This window comes from Wolffia australiana, chromosome 11 (assembly GCF_029677425.1).
Source record: "Wolffia australiana isolate 7733 chromosome 11, ASM2967742v1".
Taxonomy (NCBI): domain Eukaryota; kingdom Viridiplantae; phylum Streptophyta; class Magnoliopsida; order Alismatales; family Araceae; genus Wolffia; species Wolffia australiana.
In genome coordinates this window covers 4,037,078-4,057,618 of record NC_135845.1, presented here as the reverse complement: position 1 = coordinate 4,057,618, position 20,541 = coordinate 4,037,078, and the positions used below count along the sequence as shown (strand labels likewise).

Here is a 20,541-nt window from a genome sequence, read left to right as displayed (position 1 = left end):
TTTTCATGGAAATATACCATAAAAATACCAGTGCAAAAATGATGCGCTTAGAGGAATATTTATGAGACAAATAATAGAGTTTTTGATGTATTTATAGATATTTATTATGCTATTATCACTCTCGATGGGAGGGGGGTGAGACCAAGAACGAAAACTCAAACTTATTTCTTGATTCCTGGTCCGAAGAACTAGGGCCCCCCCCTCTTCCCTTATAAAGGGGAAAGAGGTCAAATGGGCCCCCTTAAGTGGGTCAACGGGGGGACAACATTAGATCCATTAGGGGCCCAAAATAGAATGGGCCCCCATTACACATAGAAGGGAAAAATCAAAAATTAAAAGAAAAAGGGGAAAAGACTACAGACATGGGATGCAGACATGACAATGAAAATGCAGACATGGGATGCGCCATGGTGCGATGAAAACATGATGAGTAGGAAGAAAAAATAAAATACAACTAAAAGCAAAATGATGAAATCAAACTAAGAAAATCGAGCACTTTCAGTCGGCTGTCGACGACGGTGGCGGGCGACGCGAACGACGTCGTCGATGATCCATGATGACGTGCGACATCATCTAACTATGTATCAATGAAAGGTTAATTTTTAACCGTGTGCACATTTATTTTTCAACTCATGTTTTGTTTAAAAGCAATTTTGGAATGAATCATGAGTGTGAAATAAGTAAAATCATGGCATGATCATGCATATGGAGTAAGATAATATATATTTCAGAAATTTTATGAACTATGATTCCCAAAAAGTGACAATTTCTGAAAATATGTGAATCAATGGTCTGATGTATAACACATCTACTGACCCCTGAAAAATTAGTATGAAGCCAGAGGTTTTTAGACAATGAAGATTAAGAAACAATTTTTCTATTGAGAATCCATTTAAAACTGTGTTTTGGAGCATGACATCATATTGAACTTTACTTTTGGTCAATCGAGCTGTTGAAAAACATGCTTAGCCTCAAAAACCTCTGTCCCAAACTGAAAATTCACTTGACATACATTTTTTTCTTAGACAGAGAGAAGACTCGGTATTTTTGTCCAAATGTATTGCTTTTTTAAGATAATTTTTAATGTTTGGTTGTGTTGTGAACTTGGAAAGCCTGTATTTTTATTTGATTTAAATTTTAATTAAAAATTTTAAAATGGCCCCAATATTCCAGGAGGGGATTGTTTTGAAACAATAAACTTTTTCAATCATCATAGACCAAGTATTGAGGCTTTATTGAGTTGAAATTAAAAATAAGATTACATTTGAGATAAAATTTCTCCATTTGGCTCCATGTGTATACTCCATTTAAATGAATGTGGGTAAAAGTATTAATAAATTATGCACTATCCCCTTCTAAAAATCCCTAAAATACATACTTGTCATCTTCTCATCTCTTCCTATGTGGGAGTGAAGATTTGTATATTCTCATATAGTCCTAATATATATACATATTCTGAGTCATTCATCCTGTCATAATTAGTATAAAATGTAACTGAAATAACAAAATAAATGTCATATTTTTATCCACTGTGTATTTCATCAATGAAAATCGTGGGAAAGTCAAGGTCCTTCTCCAAGGAAAATAATGCAGGTCCCTCCATAACAAACCAAATGACATATTTTAGGCCTATCTCTTACTGTGATTGGACACTTGAAGCAGGAATGAAATAAACGAGGAGCACAAGAAGCCTAAGCTTCAAAATTCAAGCAAATCATTAGTAATAGGATCAGTAATAATGATATATCCAAAAAACTCAATATGGGCACAAATTAAGGTTGGTTTTATCCTAATCAGAAGTTAATGACTTTCATTATAAACTAAGTATGTCATTAATACGGGTCAAACATTATTCTGTGGAAATAATAAGGTAACTATTTTCATAAAGCTAGACCAAACTTTATTGGATGGAAAAAATAAATAAAAAGTATTTTCAGAAATCTTGGCCTATTTTACAGTCCAAAGATACAGGATTTAGAAGTACTTTTATAATATAGTAGACCCAACAAGGAAAATGGCCCATTTCAAGACTCACAAGATACATCTCATTCTACTTTGTTGTCCAGAAAGTGTCATGGAAGTGATTTTGATGTGTATTCCATCCTTGGCGAAGTATGGTCCACCTTTTACCAGAGTTTAGCATCATGTAGTAGGTATTTAGCAGGGCTGAGTCACCATGGAAAGAAACTTGTGCAGGCCAGAACAACGCGTTGGCTCTTTTCCCCATTTAATAGAAACTTACATATGAGTACACAAGAATGAAAAATTGAAACAAGGGGTCATTTCCCCACATTAAATTTGTCATTGCAGCACAATCCAAGCAGAACTCCACCCATCTTCACCACTCACAGTGGCTCATTTGTCCCAAAAACAGCCACACCTGCCCATGGAACAAATAAATCAGAAATGGAAATAAATCCTGAAAAACAGCACTATAATGTAGGATAACTACCCAAGGTAGGCATCAAGAAGGCCAGAGCCAAGTGGGCAGCTATCTTCACAGGAAGCCCAGTCTTGACCATATCCATGACCTGTATCCTCCCAGTGCCAAGGGCAATGACATTGGAAGGAGTCCCAGTAGGAAGAAGAAAGGCAAACTGAGACCCCAATCCTCCAGGAACGATAAGATAGAGAGGGTGCAAGTCCATGGCCTTGGCGAGCTCTATCAACAGAGGCACAACGAGAATGGTGGTAGAATTGTCTGAGGTGAACTCGGTGATGGCGCTGCTGACCAGAGAGACGATGAAGGGGATGATAAACCAGGGAGTCTTCTCAACGAAGCTGAGCCACTTGGCGAGCTCGTCGGTGAGGCCACTCAGGTGAACGCCGTCGGCTATGGCGAAGCCGGCGCCGAGGAGGAGGACGATGTTCCATGGCAGCCTCTCGCACTTTCTCCAGTCCATGAGCTTCTCCCCCGTCTTTTTCTTGCTCGGAATGACGAACAGTAGCATCGCCATCATCACCTACTCCGACGGATATTTCTTCCCCACTTAGAACTCTTGTTTGAGCGTTCTTCTCTCTTCGACGATAATGGCGATAAGAACGATAATCTTTTATTTCATTCGTCTTCGATAGGAAGATGAATTAGTCGACATCATTGTCGTTATCGTCGTCATCGTCATTCGGTGACTTCTTCGCCACTTAGAACTATTGTTTGAGCATTCTTCTCTCTTCGACGATAATGGCGACAACGACAATAATATTTTATTTCGTTCATCTTTGCTAGGAAGATGACATTGTTGTTGTTATCGTCGTCATCATCAGTCCGAGTTTTCTTCCCCACTTAGAACTATCGTTGAGCATTCTTCTCACTTATCTTCGACGATAATGGCGATAACGACGATAATCTTGTATTTCATCCATCTTCGCTAGGAAGACGAAGAAGAAGGCATCGTTGTCGTTATCGTTGCCTTCATCATTCGGAGATTTCATCCCCACTTAGAACTATCGTTGAGCATTCTTCTCTCTTCGACGATAATGGCGATTACGACGATAATATTTTATTCCGTTCATCTTCGCTAGGAAGATGAATAAGAAGACATCGTTGTCGTTATCGTCGCCATCATCATCCGGAGATTTCTTCCCCACTTAGAACTATCGTTGAGCATTCTTCTCTCTTCGACGATAATGGCGATAACGACGATAATCTTTTGTTTCATTCATCTTCAGTTGGAAGATGAATTAGAAGACGGCATCGTTGTCGTTACGTCATCGTTACGTCATCGTTATCCAACTCTGTATAATTTTCTGCGTTTATCTCTATTTGCCGAGTGGAACGCTTCATCCGATGATGTGAGGAAAACGTCATCGAAGAGAAATAAAGGGTCTGCACTTACGCTGACGGTACCGTCACCCACTTGCCCTTTGAAGAGTCTCCCCCACCCTGGCACTTCATCCGTGAGATTTCTCGTCATCCAGAGCAACACCAAAGTCTAAATTATAGAGTAAGAGAGAGAGAGACAGATTAGGACAAAAGAGGAAAAATGAAGGAATAGTCTTGGCTGGAAGCTGACCGAGAAGACAATCAGGATCATCTTTTCTGCCCAAGCCATGGGTCCTGAGAGAGAAAATAAGTAATTGTTATAAGATAGACTAATTGAGCGCCGTTTGATGACTAATGGGACGGAACAGATTGGCCCACGATGACGATGACGATGCCACTGACAAATTTTGAATGTGTTGACAGTGGGGTTGACAAATCAACGTTGACGGTTGGTCTTGACAATTCACGTCAACCATCCGTTGCCATCAACCCCCATATTCACTAACTTCTAATTAAAATCAACTGTTGTATCAACATCATTGACCCTTGTGGCGATAAGACTGCGTTGATGTCACTGTCGTCGACATGACATCATCATCCTCACATACGTACCCCGGTTTGATGACAAGACATAAGTGGGGACAGATACCCCGGTTTGATGACGAGACATAAGAAGGGACAGAAAGGGATTTGTTTCCCATTCCACTACGATGACGGATGACGGATGATGGATGATAGATGATGGATTGAACACGAGAACCTTACCAAGGTTTTCCAGCTCTCTCTTGAGGTAGGTCTTGTCCATGTGAAGAGAGAGAGCCTCGCTGGATCCTCTGGAACAGTAGAAGTAGCACAAGATGGTCCAAAGGCACAGAAAGAGTATCAAGGCCATGGGGAAGCCAAAGAGAAACCAAGTGCTGAACCCAATTGGCTTTGCTAAGGGGAAGTAGCTCCGCCACATGCCCACTAGAAGAAGATTAGCGCCAGTGCCAGTCACAGTGCTCATTCCTCCTATCGTAGCGGAGTACACCACGCCGAGCACCACTCCTTTACTTAGCTGCCGTAGCTCAAAATGGGCACTGCTTGGCAGAATTCCCGTCGCCACCGGCATCATCAGCATGGTTGCAGCCGTATTATGCATCCACATGCTGACAAACGCGGTGGTGGAGCAGATGCCCAGGAGAAGAAGCGGAGCATTCATGGCATCCCCCGGTGAAAACGCCAGTGCAATCTGCCCATTAAGGACAGCAGAATATTGCAAATTCAAGCAGGATGATGGATGACAGATGATGGAATTGTAACGGAACGGGACGGAAGGGACAAAGGGTTTCATTCTGTTGGTTGTTCTGAGGTCAGGATAGATGACTGGTGACAATTAGAGCCAGATTCAATATAGGCTATAATTCGTCATCCGATGTGACGGAGAAGAAGCAGCACATTCACGGCACACCCCGGCGAAAACGCCAGCGCAATCTGCCCAAGGGGGATAGCAGAACAGTGCAAATTCAAGCAGGATGACAGATGACAGATAATGGAATGAGACGGAATTGTATCGGAACGGCACGGACGGGACAATTTCATTCTGCGTTCCGAGGTCAGGACGGATGACTGATGACAAATAGAGTTAGATTCAATATAGGCTATCATTCATCATCCGATGTCAAGGAAAAGAAGCAGTGCCTTCATGGCATAACCCGACAAAAACGCCAGCGTAATCTGCCCAGTGAGGATGGCAGAATAGTGCAAATTCAAGCAGGATGACGGATATCAGATGACAGAATGAAGCGGGACTGGAACGGAACGGGACTGAAGAGACAAAGGGTTCCATTCTGTTGGCTATTCCGAGGTCAGGATAGATGACTGATGACAATTAGAGCTAGATTCAACATAGGCTATCATTCATCATCCGATGACGATGACGATTCACAACGTCATCATCATCAGTCTAACAACACTGAAGAAATTTCTCAGTTTAGGAGAATTGAGATGGGGAATTGAGGCTCACATTGAGGGCGAGGCGGCGGTGGATGTTGTAGTGCTCCACGGCGAGGGCGAGGATGAACGTCCCGAGGACGAGCGCGACGATATCGTCCATATAGGATTTAGCCACGCTCTGAGCAGATTCAATTCCCAGCAAGGGGAAGAGAAACAGAGGGGCCATTGAAGTGACAGGCATGGGAACAGCGTTGGTAAGCCACCATGCAAAAACCCATACCAGAGCTGCCATCACGTTACGTGCCATGGGCCGGCCCTCAATATCCACTAAAACCAAGACAATTGCACAGGAAGCCGGCCCAATAAGAATACAAAAGAAGTCCACCGCCGCCGCCCACCGCCGCCGCGGCGGCGGCGCCGCCGCTGGAAGAAGAGGAGAGTTCTGGTCGGCGTTCTCTTCAATCTGGATCATTGCAAAGGAAAGGAGAAGCTGTGACCGGAACTTGCGTTGGTTATTTCTAGCTTTTTTTGTGTATAAAAAAAACTTGTATTTGTTTTGACGATCTATGAAGAGTATCAGAGTTTGTGGCCAGAGAAGCGCGCACGCTTCTCTGGCGTGCCCCACACCGCTAGTTGATCTCTTCTGGGAAAGTTTGGTGACTGGTTTATGTTCTTGTTTGTGTGCGGTGGGCATCTTTCGGTTCTTAGAACTGATCAATGTGGGGATTTAGGATGTGGGTATGAGTTATTTGTCCAAAGTTTGTGATTTAATTGATGGGGAGAGATGGGATTTTGAATATTATTGGTTCTGTGAACTGGGTAAGCCTCCCCTGGTAACAAATGGGGATTGTCTATTCTGGTCTCAGATCTACAGTCTGAGGTCCGGTTTGGCCCCACAAAATTTGGAGGTGTCTGGTCTGGACCCGCTTGGCAATAAATGCCATTATTTGAGGTCCGGCTAGAGAATACTAAAGTTAATAATTTATGATCCAGAATACTGGCATGGTTTGGGTAAGTGATTAAAGAAGGTGAAATTTACGAATATTTGTTTTTTATCCTTGTTTGAAACATGGGTTTAGGAAATATTTCACATCTTCAACTTCTTTGAGATCGAGGATATAAAGAAGACAGACCATCACATTGCAATTTTTTGTATTCTTGAGTGTATAGGCTGTCAGGGGCCTGTCTACCATGTGATGTTCATCAGCCCCACATCTCATGTTCACATGTCCTATATTGTGATCTCCTGGCCTGCTCTTATAGGGACATTAGTCTGCTCTAATACTCTGATAGACCAATACTTGATGAAAGTTAAATAAAGTACCTCTTGAAATAAATATTATGACTTAAGAAATTCATACATCCGTGAAATAAAATGTCGGAAATTGTACAAGAAATCAAGAAAAAAGCCCTAATGACTCAAAAATACAGATTGTATTTAGGAATCAGTGATCTTAAAGAATATACATGGTAATGTGTGTTTATGGATGGCAGAAGTGTCTGTAAGTGTGCATAGGGTCAGTGCACAAAATGTTGGGAAATGGAATATAAATGCATGATATGAATGCATGTTTTAACATGTGGACTCCTAAGTTTTAAAAGGACTAAGATTGTTGAAGGCAAAGGAAGTAGATGGAAGATTTGAAGAAATGAGAAGATTATAGTGAAGTGATAAGTGAATAAATTAACAATGAAAAGGAGATAGAGGGACATGTGCTATTTTACTAGCATTTTATATATATTTTTCCCTACCTGATGCCTTCCAAGTTGATGATCCTGTGAGGTGTATCCTATGCCATCACATACAAGTAAAATCAAATCAAAGAGAATGAAAAAATTAATAAGAAGGAACATATGTAAATATAATGAACGTTCAGATATTCATTCAATATCTTGTTATTATTAACTCATCTGTAGTGAGTATAGTTTAAAATATCGACTGACTGAAATATTGGGGAAATTTATTGGGAGTAAAACGATCATGGTATAACATTGTGAATTATTAATTATCATATTATTGTGATTTATCATGACCCACTTAAAATACATCGGAGTTACTGAGAGTTTGATTGAGAATCATTGAGATTAATCTCATTCTACATTAAATTGAACAGACAGTTAGAAAATTTACTATACAAACATCCGTCAAAAGATTTCAAGTTTTTAAACAGATGACCATTGTATCCAGACATTGGACTATTTTTGTATGAATATTCCTCAACACGAAGTACGAAGACATCCTATTACATACAAAATGACAATTTAGATGAAAAATAGCATATCAAAGCAATCATCTTCATCATATAATAGTAATCACGAATTATAAACAAGTAAAAAAAATGATATCTTTGCTCCTAGGAAAGGAGTACAAAAACAAATGGTACATCAACATTCATACGTCATAACTCATGTGAGGACATAACTGTTAGTAATTGTAGGGCCCAAAATGAATATTCAATAATTAATTTGTCAAGATCTTTTCGGTCGGTGGGAAAGATTTGAACTGTTCTTTCATGTAATTCGGATCCGCTCATTACACGCCGGGTCTCACGCAATCGGATCCGGTGGGCCCACCATACTTTGGGTTATGGCTACCTGCGGTGAACTTACCTGTTTTTCGGTGCGTCTTCGAGTTTTTCAGGCCAGAGAGATTAATAAATAAGGCGGTGACGGGATTCTCGGTTTGGACCTAATATAGTATTTAAATAAATAAATTATCCTAAATAAGTTATATTATATTGCAATCATTGAGAAATGGTAGGTAGGTTTTCGTTGGAAAAGTAGAGAAGGTAAATTGACAGTTTTCGCCCTGGCCACCGGCAAGGACTAAATTTCAGTGTTTGAACCGACAAATAGTATTGAAACACAATTTTGGTAAGTCACTTGAATAAGAAATTAGTATTAAAATTATTGGGAAATATGGGAGGGTTTTGATAGAAAAGTCAGGCAGAATAAAGTATTCAAAATTATATATTTTTTATATTATGAAAATAAAAATTATTATATTTGAATTATCGAGAATAAGGTAGGGTTTCCACAGGGCGAAGTAACAAATTTTGGCCTCGCAAAATTTATTAAGTCACTTAAATAAAAGTCTTGATGAAAATGGTAGGGTTTCCCTAAAAACTGGATCGATTAAATTATTCCAAATTCGGATTTTGTTAAGTTAGATAAATAGGTAATATTCCATTGGAAAAGTCAAGGAATACGGTAGGCTTCCCTTAGGTATGTTGCAGTTACAGTTTTTAGCCCCAGTTCTTCTCTCATTTTATAAAAAATAAGATTATTGAGAAAATGTTAAGGTTTCCCTAGAATAGTTAGACCTGAAAAAAGTATTCAAAATTAATAATTTTGTTAAGTTAAGCAAGAAATATCGTGTTTGAGTCATTATGGAAAACTATTTTGTCTCATCAGGAAGGTGAATTACAGATTTATAAACCTGAAAATTTTTTAAGTCACTTTAATAAATATAAAACCCGATGGAAGATGGAGAAGCGAGTAGAGGATGAATTTGGGTCTAATAAATTATTCAAAATGATAATTTTGCCAAGTTAAGCCAGGGAGGGTGAAGCTACAGTTTTAATCATGACAGTTTTATTAATCCACTTGAATAATAAATAATAATAAAACGCTAGAAAAATTGGAGAGAGGTCGAATCCGGGGCCAATAAATTAATCAAAGTTATAATTTTAATAAGTCAAGCAAATGTGAGATATTATATTATAATTATTGAGAAAAACAGTAGGGTTTCGGAAGGGAGGATGAAGTTACGGTTCTACCCCTAGCAACCTATTCTCTCTCTAATAAAAGGCAGGGAAAGATTCGTAGTTCCTTCTCTTGTGTAGCCCGGCCGTCCGTCCCTGCTGTTATCTGGGAAGGCGTGAGAGGAAATCGGAAGACGCCTTGCCGGTGCGCAGCGGGAGAGGAAGGTTAATTCTTGTTTTCCTTGTTGTATGCTCGATTAGCGCTTTCTTTTGGTGGTCGATTTGTCGTTTTTGGTTGAGAATCGCTCGATTTGATGGTTTTGAGGGTTTTTTGTGGTTTGGATGTTAGGATCTTTTGTCCGAAGTTGTAGATCTGGTTCCGGTAGGGTTGGATCTGCGTTTTATGTCTAGTGTTTTTTCGATCCGTCTATAGATCGTTGATTTCGTTGGTTTTTAGTTAGGTTTCGGAAGGGATTGGGGCTGGTAAATGCTTCGGTTCTTTGAGTTTATACACTTCATTCAGATTTTCGTCATTTTTGTGTGTCACTTTTTTCGTATGATCGTGGTTGTTATATTCTGTGTACTGTTCGGTTATCCCGTTTGGTGATTATACTAATGTTTTAGCCTTTTTTTCATTGTATTCCGCTCATTTTCATTTTTACATTGCACCTTTCCAATGTCGGCGTTTGTTCCTTAACTTTGTTCCAAAGTCGGCATCTCTGGTCAAAATAATGTAACTCTGATCTAGAGTAGTGTTTTTGGTATTTTGCTATTATTTTTCTCTGATTCGATTGTTTTTCTCTTCCGGAAATATTTGTTTCAATTTCGATGATCTTTTACACAGATACGCTTGTTTTTTACGACCATTTTGTGCAAGAGTATTTCTTTTAGATGACTGTCTTGTTTTTTTTGCGACGATTACTTTTAATACCCTTGTTTTCTAAGACGATTTGGTGCAAGAGTATTTCTTTTAGATGACATTCTTGGTTTTGTTGACCTATTTCCTCTTATTTGTTTGATGCGTGCGTTCCATAATCCTATTTTTAGATCTGTTTTTATACCCAGTTTCTTTCTCGTATTTACAGATTTCCTATTTTTAGATCTGGTTTCCCTTCACGGATATGACCTATGGCGTCACACATGCTATTTGTGGTCGTTTTTTCTTGAGGGGAAATTGGGAAATCACCCATGTCAATTTCATTCATTTTACGGTATAATCTTGATTAGTCATAGTTTGCGGATTCTTCGTCTTGTTGTTTGCCGAACGGTGGTGTCACTTCCCGAATATCACGAATTAATCACATTGTGTAGGGTGTATACACATTTTGAATGTCAAGTTTAGATTTTGTAGATTGGACATTGTCCTACGAAAAGTATTATCTTTCGTATGGATCTTATTAAATGCGGATCAAAAATATTTTGAAAATTGTTTTAAAAAATAACGTATTTATCTAAGTTATCAGCTCCAACACCTAATCAAAGATAGAACAGTCACTCAAATGCATGCCCGGACAAGTTCTTTTGCTCAATTTTACCGTGAAATTGAATCTTTCAGCTAAAATAGTTAGTTACATGTTTCACAGGTCGTTGAAGTCATGGCGTCCGACAGGCTCAACAACCATCCTACGGTGCTTCAGAAGGCTGCTGGACAGCTAAGTCTCCGTCCAACCCTTGCGCAAGATGCGCTTACCAGGAACCATACCATGTATGGCAACACTATTCTCCAGAGGAGGAGCTTCTACAGCAACGGCTACGCTCTCTCGTCTGCGGCCCCGTCCCCGGTCTTCGTCAATGCGCCTGCCGAGAAGGGTTTAGCTGCCTTTGCAACTGATTTCCTCATGGGTGGTGTTTCTGCCGCTGTGTCTAAGACAGCTGCTGCTCCCATTGAGCGTGTCAAGCTCCTGATCCAGAACCAGGATGAGATGATCAAGACTGGTCGTCTTTCCCAGCCTTACAAGGGTATCAGTGAGTGCTTCAGCAGAACCATCAAGGACGAAGGTTTCGCTTCTCTCTGGAGAGGCAACACCGCCAACGTCATCCGTTACTTCCCAACCCAGGTAAAAATTACTGTTCATAGGGTTCATGAATTTGATCTAGTCGGTTCTGATCAACATTTTGATCGATCAGATAGCCTGGATGTCTCAGATCAGTCCGATCTGATAGATCAGAATGCTCTGATCACGAATGGCCCACACCAGTCTGATCAAATTTAGAGGGCTGGTAGATAGTAGACTTCCCAGGCAAAATAACTATTAAGGGTCAGTGATCCGACCTGATCAGTCTGATTAAATCGATCAGAACGCCATGATCATGATTAAATCCATCAATCAGATCTGATCAGGAGGCCTGGTTGATGTATTGTCCGAACATCCAGTAAGTGGAGTAGCCCAAGTGGTCCAATCAGAGGCAGGTCTAATTGGGTGGTGGAGCAGTGCTTACTGTTCATAATATTTTTCTTCTTTGATTTCTGATTAATTCTCTCTTGATGCAGGCTCTGAACTTTGCCTTCAAGGATTACTTCAAGAGAATGTTCAATTTCAAGAAGGATAGAGATGGTTACTGGAAGTGGTTTGCCGGTAATCTGGGCTCCGGTGGTGCCGCCGGAGCGTCGTCCCTTCTCTTTGTCTACTCCCTCGATTACGCCAGAACCCGGCTTGCCAACGATGCGAAGGCGGCAAAGAAAGGAGGGGAGCGCCAGTTCAATGGCCTTGTCGATGTCTACCGCAAGACCCTCAAGTCCGATGGTGTTGCCGGCCTCTACCGTGGGTTCAACATTTCCTGTGTTGGCATCATCGTCTACCGTGGTCTCTACTTCGGCATGTACGACTCCCTCAAGCCCGTCGTCTTGGTTGGGGATCTCCAGGCAAGTTTAAATTTTCTCTACCTCTGGATAATATTGTTGATCATCTGTTTTATTATCTTGTTAATTCCGTTGCGCGTCCCCATAATCTTAAGTTCTATTTGTTGGATAGCAAGTTCAAAATTTTGCTCCTCCCAAATCTCAACGCATCTCATTTCATACTGCTGCAGTCGATCACAATCTCGTGAAATTAACAAGTGCTGAATTTCTAAATTTCCCCATTATCTCTAACCGTCTCAATTGCAACACGTAATACTCGATCATAATCTTGTTGATTTAAGAATAATCATGCCCTCTGCCATAATCTATGCTGTATTGTTACTCTGAAATCTCGATCCATGTCATTTGGATCATGCAGTAGTCGATCGCAGTTTCGTTAGTTTAACAGTAGTGAGCGACAATATATGTTGATTGTGAGTCGTAGGAAGTAGAATGAATTCAACTTATCTGATTATCTTTCTTGTTGTTCCTCAATCTCAACCCATCTCATCTCATCATGCTACAGTCGATCATATTAATATTTTCTTTTTAATTCCAATTTATATACCCAATGGTCTGATCAGTTGACATTGTGTTATGACCTCTGCAGGATAGCTTCTTCGCTAGCTTTGCGCTGGGGTGGCTGATCACGAACGGGGCGGGTCTGGCGTCGTACCCGATCGACACAGTCCGAAGAAGGATGATGATGACGTCTGGGGAGGCGGTTAAGTACAAGAGCTCGTTCGACGCGTTCTCTCAAATCCTGAAGAACGAGGGCGCCAAATCGCTGTTCAAGGGCGCGGGCGCCAACATCCTCCGTGCCGTCGCCGGCGCTGGTGTGCTTGCCGGCTACGACAAGCTCCAGCTCATCGTCTTCGGCAAGAAGTACGGCTCCGGCGGTGCTTAAGCCGATCGAGGAAGATTGATGATGACGAAGATGGGCCGAGCAAGGGGCCTATTTCCTATTTTCCTTCCAGGTCGGATTTTTTTTTTCTTTGCTTTAAATTGGGGTCGAATAATTGACCATTAGTGGGAGATTCTCCCTAGTTAGAAAGTCATTGCGGGTTGGAGGTCTGTGTATCTCCATAAACTTTCTTTATCCTTTTTTTCCAAAAAATTGAGCTTTGACTAATTGAAGCTGGTCATCACTACTGATGTCGGAGATCTGTCTCCATAAACTTTATTTATCCTTCTTTTTTCCAATGTTTGAGTTATTGAAACTGGTCAGCATCTGGGTTATAAAAATTACTGAGTATTGTACTCTTTGTTCATATCTACAAACATCACTAATACCCGAATGATCTTGCATCACTAATGATTGTCTCGGATAATTTAATATGTCCTCTCCAAATATTGACACGGCCCAGATGATGTCTCGTTATAGACAGTGTAAGATATAATCTACTATTAGAAATCTATGTTTTGGCTGATTAAAGCTGGTCATAAGATTATACCTATCGTGGCTTAGAAGTCAATGTTGGTTAAATTATCTGCCTTGCGTGGCAGATGATGTCTAGTTATAAACAAAATGTATAATATAATCTACTATTATACATTTTATCATTGGATTCTTAAAAAGAAGGAACAAAAAATAATCAATGTTTGGTTACAAGTAAATGGACTAGATCTCCAATTATCCAGAAACTCTTATCATTGTTTTCCAGAAAATGCAGCCTCACCAAAATGAACACACTCGTCATTAGTTTAAGATTAAGGTTCTGGGGATTGGTTGGATTTGCCCATTCGACCCGTGGGCCAATTCGATATGCCCGAGAAGCCAGGTCCACTCGGGTCAACAAAGGGTTGGGTGTGGCGGGCCCGACCAGCCTGTGGGTCAACTTACTCGACACGGCCCACGAGGGCAGGTGGGTGCTCAGGTCAACTTGGAGTTAACTGTGGTCAGCACAGCCGACCCCCGGTCTGTGGGTCAACTAACTTGGCGTGACCGGCCCAACAAGCCCGAGGGTCAACTAACTTGATTCAGGGATCGGATCAACTTGGGGTTTAGTGTGGTCAGCCCAACCGGCATGTGGGTCAACTAACTTGACACGCCCAAGAAAGCACATCAGGGATCGGGTCAACATGAGGTTGGATGTGGTCAGCCCAACCAACCTGTGGGTCAACTAACTTGACACTGCCAAGAAGGCACATCAGGGATCGGGTCAACATAAGGTTGGATGTGGTCAGCCCAACCAGCCTGTGCGGGTTGACCAACTCAACATGCCAAAGAGACAGGTGAGGGGGTTGGTTCAATTTTGAGCTGAGGGGTAGACTCACCATAGAAATAGTAATTTTTTTCCCCAAAAATGCGGCTTTTACAAAATAAAGCTGGTTACCAATGGTGGGAGAGATGTAATGTGAGGCGTGTTGGTCAACAACCGAGGCGGTCGACTATATCAGTCAATTTGGTGATCACGTCCTGAGGATCGGCATGAGACCCAGCGAGGTGAATGGGGTGATACTCGAGTCCTTTCCACTGAGAGATCAGCTGAAAATGAGGACGTCGGAATTGGCTGCTGAGGACTTCCAGGACTACTGTCGACGGTGCCGCCACCACCAGGTGGGTCAAACCGGCACCGTGTGCCCCCACCACGACGGAGGCCTCGAGGACGGCCCGCAGCTGGTCTCTCATCTCCATGTGGCCGAACAGCCCGTTGACCACGCTGACGTTGCAGCCCGTTGTCCGCTGGCTCGCCCATCTCTGGACTGACTCAAACACCTCCAGCTCATTGCTCAGGCGCGACTCGACCCGCCCGTTGTGCCTTGGATGGGCCATGTAGTCTTCCCGCCGCACAAAGAGGATGCTGTGGCGGCGGGTAGACCGGTCAATGGGTAAGTCAATAATTGGAAGGCCAAAGGCAGCTCTGATCATCTCCCCAAACTCGACCAGCCGCGCCGTCTTCTGATCAGTGGGGTTGACCTTCAGATCGTTGGCGGAAGCTCCCTGGCAGCTGAAGCTCTCTGTTAGGCCTTTGAAGAGCGCCGTCTCGTAGCCCAACGGGGATAGGATGACGTGGCGGAAGCAGACAGGCCCAGTCAGGTTCTTGGCATAGCGCACGCTGGAGAAGAGCGCCCGCCACGTGGCCTCTAGCTGTTCTGCCTGCATGGAAAATTCTAATTTTAAAAATATTTTAATAGACTCTTGATGGGTTCTTCAGGTTTTTGTTAATCACCCGGCAATGGCCATCGACGAAAATCAGATGAGGTCGTTGGGGCAAGTCAGCGATTCTCGAGCTTGCATAAGCGCTGTACCAGTCAGTAACTGTGTGGAAGAGATTGGCGTACTCAAACCGTGTCACAAGAAGAACTGGTTCGTCTATCCACTGAGAAACAGAGATTAGAAAATAAATCATTCGATCGATCATGGATTATTCATCGAGTAATAAAATTACCACCCGTCCCCATGATGCATCAGACGAAGCTGGGCATGCATAAATCATCACGGGTACAACAAAAGATTGGTTATTTTTAGAAAAAAAGTCAGAAATGACGGCAACCCAGTTCATCTATAATTCCATCAATGCCAGATGATTTTTCATTGATTACCGCCGCGCCCATTGATTGACCAGACAAAGATTCGAGCTGGGCATGCATAGATAATAATGGGTAAAAATGCAAGATCCGATTTTTTAGAGAAAAATCAGAAATTAAGGTTACCCATTTCATTCATAATTCTATCAATGGCACTAAAATTAACCATTTATTACCGCCGCGCCAGTTATGTACCAGACTAAGATTCGAGGCTACGTATGCATAAATAATCAAAGGTAGCATGCAATATCAGATTTTTTTTCGAAAAAAATCAGAAATCACAAGTACCCTGGTCATCAATTACTCCATCAACGCCAGCAGATTATTCACCGATTACCGTCGTCTACCCAAGACTCACCAGACCAAAACTCGTGTTGGGTATGAGTAGATAATCAAGGATAGCACGCAAGATCAGATTTTTTTTAAGAAAAAAACTGCAACCCACTTCATCAAAAACTCCATAAACAACTGTGGGAAAATCTTCTCACTCCAAATTAAAAAAAAAAAAGGATTTTCCACTCTAACCTGAACGCACTGGAGATGCCCTTGGCCAACAATCCTGATAGAACCAATGAGTTCACGCATTGTGTGAGAATGAACAGCCCCCCTAGGAACAACATCATCAAGGATCTCCACCGAAACTAATCTCTCTCCAGATTTCAATCCGCTGTCAAGCCCAACCTCAATCTCGAAAGATCCAACCTGAAATTGGGGCAATTCTTCCTCCTCAGCCCTGCTCATCACCTCCTCCAAAATCTCCCCCCCTTTTGACATTCGGATCTTCAAAGGGTCCATCCTCAAATTTCCCCCCTGACAAACGGAGCTATGAAGAGTCTCACTATACATACACTGAAACCAACCCGATTCTCTCTCCTTCTTCAGCAAATCGACCTTGTTTGTGAAGCTATTGCCAAAGTAGGCCTCACAGGAGCGTTTAGAAGGGTTGGAGCTCGGCACCCACGGCAACAAGGAGGGAAGTTTTGGCCATGGCTTCAAGCTCTTGAAATGGGGTTGTTGTGGAGTGAGAGGGATGATGGGCGGGTCTGGATTAGGGTTTTGGCGGAAGATGTAGAGGAGGAAGAAGAAGTTGATGAGGAAGAAGAACATGATGATGGGTTTTCTCCTGGAGGTGATCTTGGCTCTGCTCCCTCGCCAATTTGCCATGGCCAGAGCTTCCAAGAGACTCTCCGAGGCTTTCTGTCACCGATGTTGAGTTGGGTTTGGGATTTCCTGAGACTGTTGTGTTGCAGAACTTTCAGAGTTGTAGGCTCTAAGGTGGGCCCTTTACTGGATTCTGGGCTGCATGGGCATGGCCTGGTTGACTTGATTATTTCTTTCTGCCTTGATCCTATCTAGGATAGCAATTTAATGTTTGATAGTTGCCCACATTCAAACTCATTCTAAGTGAGTTGAAAGGATAGGGGATCAATTCTTCACTTTAGTTGATGTCACAACGGTATTATGAAAGGGGTTATCAAATTCCTCGAGCTCGAGGAACATGTGGTGTGGCTTAGACCTCATCTGTTAGCAACTTGACCCATTAGTTGAGTTAGATAAACTTATGATTAATTAATCTATATGTTATATGAAAGGGTTTATATAATCCCTCGAGCTCATGGAACACGTGATGTAGCTTGGACCTCATGTGTTAGCAACTTGACTTATTAATTAAATTAGATAAACTTATGATTAATTAATCCATATGTTGCACGTAATTAATTGGGTTACCCAATGAAGAGTTATTGGGCTTGTGGAGTCATTAACTTTAGTGGCACATGGGCCAAGAGGGTCAGGGGCATAAGGTCTATTAGACAATGAATGATGTACATCATTAAGTGTAAGTTTTTTAAAAAAACATTCCTTATATATAAAAGGAACAAAAGCCCTAATTCAACAATACTCATGCAGGTTTCCCCTTAGCCCTCTGTTCTTCACTCCGCTCCATGAGAACACTCCTATTATGATTAGTATAATGAGAATATCTGCTAGGATCTCTAGTGATGCGAAATAAATAGAAGTAAATGATATTTGACATGTTGAGAATTGTGTGGATATGTCTAGAGGTCAGACAGATTTGTGGCTTGAGATGACTTGTGCAATAAAGGAAAATTTTAGCTGATTTGACTATGTACAAGGTGTTTCATATTGTCTTTATTTGCATCACAAATCTTGTCTTGGACCATCCACTGTGGCCGAATTCGGCCATCATCCCTACGCGGATTTTTTATTAAGGATGAACATTATGTGAAAATCTAGAAGTATGGCAAATTATATGAGGTAAATTTTAAGATTATGAATGATCAATGACATATCTTCTCACAGCATTTATGATAAACATTATCAACTATAACAATCTACTTTTCCTATGCTTAAATATTAGATATTATTTATGCCAGTTCATCCTAGATCGCATTATCATGGAGAATAAAATGGATTGTATGGATGCATGTAAAACGTTTATATGATATATTATGTAAAATAAATAAGGGATCAACCCATATTCTACTCACGAAGATATATGTTCCTTTTGAATGATGATTGATGTTCTGAATATAGTTCTTGTAGCACATAAAAATCAAATAAATATGCATCTTCAGAAATTAATAGCCAAATATGTTGATGATAAAATCATAATGTACAGAGTTGAATCCATAGGTAAAAATATCCTTGAATGATTTTCTTCAAGATTCAAAGTTTTTCTGCTTCTTGACATATCCATGTGGTCCTCAGTATCTCAAATCTCCTTATTGGCTTCTTGTGGATGGCCACTAGAGATTTGTGAATAGATGGTATGGGTGCTCAAAAAGTAGACTAGAATAAGGACATGATGCATATAGAAAATTACACAACTGTTTGTAAAATGAGAGCCATTTCTTTTATACTTGAAAATTAAAATTTTTAAAATGTCTTAATCTTATGCCTATGATCCTATAGGCCCATGTAGCAGACTTGTTAGTTCATCTAAAAGACCTATAAATTTTTATCACATAATATAATATTTATATATATATATAAAAGTTATATTAATGGATCACTTTAACCTAATCCACAGGTTGATTTGGTGACACATGAGGTGCCAAACTACTCCACATGCTCTTGAAGGTACACATGATTTATTAACTCTTTTAGGGAACCGTACTATCATCAATTACCATGTAATATAATATTTAATCTATAAGATACTCCTTGAATTACTTAGGAATGATGCATTCGAAAATAATTGGAAAAGCCATTATCACATATTTCCATTACCTCAGCCAAGGGATTCATGGCATCGTGTTCTTGGATTATGTCTATACATATACCCAAGGCACATGATGGCTTGTTGATCACTCACTCATGCTCATGGAGTTTTTGCGTTTGAGCTAATATTATCTGGAGTAGATTGAACAGGAACATGTTAGTCATAGCCAAAACCCAACATCGTATCACAAGATACCCTTGGCATCTAAACTCAATGGACCATTTACACAATTGTCACGTAAATTGACCTGGTTAACATTCAAGTATAAAACCATCCGGATGCTCATAAAAAGAAATTCAATGAACTGTTTCCCCAAAGAGAAACCATTATCCACCTGCAGTGTCTCCGTACAGATGGTTATGAGATCAACCATCCTTATCACACAAGCAAGAATGCATAGTGATATTTAGCATGTATATTCTAATTTCCTCATATATCTAACAACTATGTATGTTTGGAATTCATATTTAATATGAGATGGCTGGTATGTGATCTAATCATAATCCATAAATCGTTGGAAATTTATTATTCCACCTTTTTATAAATATCATGAACAAAAGGTGATGAACGCAAATCATTTGAAAAGACTTAAAATGAGACATAGACGTGTGATTGGCTTCTAGGACTCATAATTCTATCAGTATATTTGGAAGATATATGTTGAATTATTATGGGTTCCGTCATATTCAGAATATGGCATCTGGTAAGAAGGCATTTGATACTTGAAAATTTAAATACTCAAGAATGAATTACCATAAATTGAATAGGTTAAAATAATTTGAAAAATATAAATGGAAATGGTATTAGGTCCAAACATGGTAGATGTGATGTCTATCATTTTTATCTGAATGATATATTAAAACATATAAATAAATCATTTCATATTTATGATTTATCTGTCAACGGCTGATGTTATTATAACTTTATTCCCCTATGAATATGTTACTATTATGAAATAAAATCATGATTTTCTCTATATTTATTCCTTATTTTATGAATAAATAAAAAGTAGTATAAAAATAAGGGCAGATATTATTCAATGGGATTTTAATATTTTATAATATATAGAAACTTAAATTCACGTGCTTAGATTTTAAACTCATATAAGTGGGATATTTTTTAAAAAATATATTGTGATATTTTAAACATGATAGCCAAGTAAGTTTACCAATAACTATAAAAGTAAATAAAAATTTGACTTTAAATAACTATATTGAATATTATTTGTAATTTAATTTGTATTCAGTCCATTATATGTTATTGATAAGTATTTACTTAATAATATTGATATTATTATCAATATTTTTAGTATACATTAGGGTAATTTCACTTTAGTGGTTGTTAATATATATAAAAACATTGTATTTCGCATATGTGATATAGATGTACAAATGTTAATGGATTTATACAACTATTGGAAATCGGATGTAAAATTTATAACATGTTATACATAGTAGGAATTTTAATTTGACTTATATCATATCAATCTAAAGGTTATATATACTATTGATATCAGAACATTACA

The 20,541-nt window shown here is 40.1% G+C and overlaps 3 protein-coding genes across 3 annotated transcripts; 1 reads left to right on the top strand and 2 right to left on the bottom strand.

The window, feature by feature from the left end:
• Positions 1–2,179: 2,179 nt before the first annotated feature.
• TDT (tonoplast dicarboxylate transporter) lies at positions 2,180–6,407 on the bottom strand. The gene is made up of 6 exons (XM_078582978.1): positions 5,769–6,407; positions 4,529–4,994; positions 4,014–4,057; positions 3,837–3,932; positions 2,453–2,963; positions 2,180–2,380 (listed from the first exon to the last, which is right to left on the bottom strand). The coding sequence occupies exons 1-6, from the start codon at positions 6,390–6,392 to the stop codon at positions 2,346–2,348; spliced, it is 1,776 nt and encodes a 591-aa protein (XP_078439104.1). The 5' UTR covers positions 6,393–6,407; the 3' UTR covers positions 2,180–2,345.
• A 3,104-nt stretch (positions 6,408–9,511) lies between these two features.
• Positions 9,512–13,444, top strand: LOC144709908 (ADP,ATP carrier protein 1, mitochondrial-like). Its single transcript, XM_078583578.1, has 4 exons — positions 9,512–9,627; positions 10,986–11,459; positions 11,894–12,265; positions 12,852–13,444. Exons 2-4 carry the CDS (start codon positions 10,998–11,000, stop codon positions 13,146–13,148), a joined length of 1,131 nt encoding a protein of 376 aa, XP_078439704.1. The 5' UTR covers positions 9,512–9,627; positions 10,986–10,997; the 3' UTR covers positions 13,149–13,444.
• A 1,070-nt stretch (positions 13,445–14,514) lies between these two features.
• XYLT (beta-1,2-xylosyltransferase) lies at positions 14,515–17,017 on the bottom strand. Its single transcript, XM_078583276.1, has 3 exons — positions 16,298–17,017; positions 15,415–15,564; positions 14,515–15,341 (listed from the first exon to the last, which is right to left on the bottom strand). The coding sequence occupies exons 1-3, from the start codon at positions 16,934–16,936 to the stop codon at positions 14,613–14,615; spliced, it is 1,518 nt and encodes a 505-aa protein (XP_078439402.1). The 5' UTR covers positions 16,937–17,017; the 3' UTR covers positions 14,515–14,612.
• Between the last annotated feature and the right edge of the window lie 3,524 nt (positions 17,018–20,541).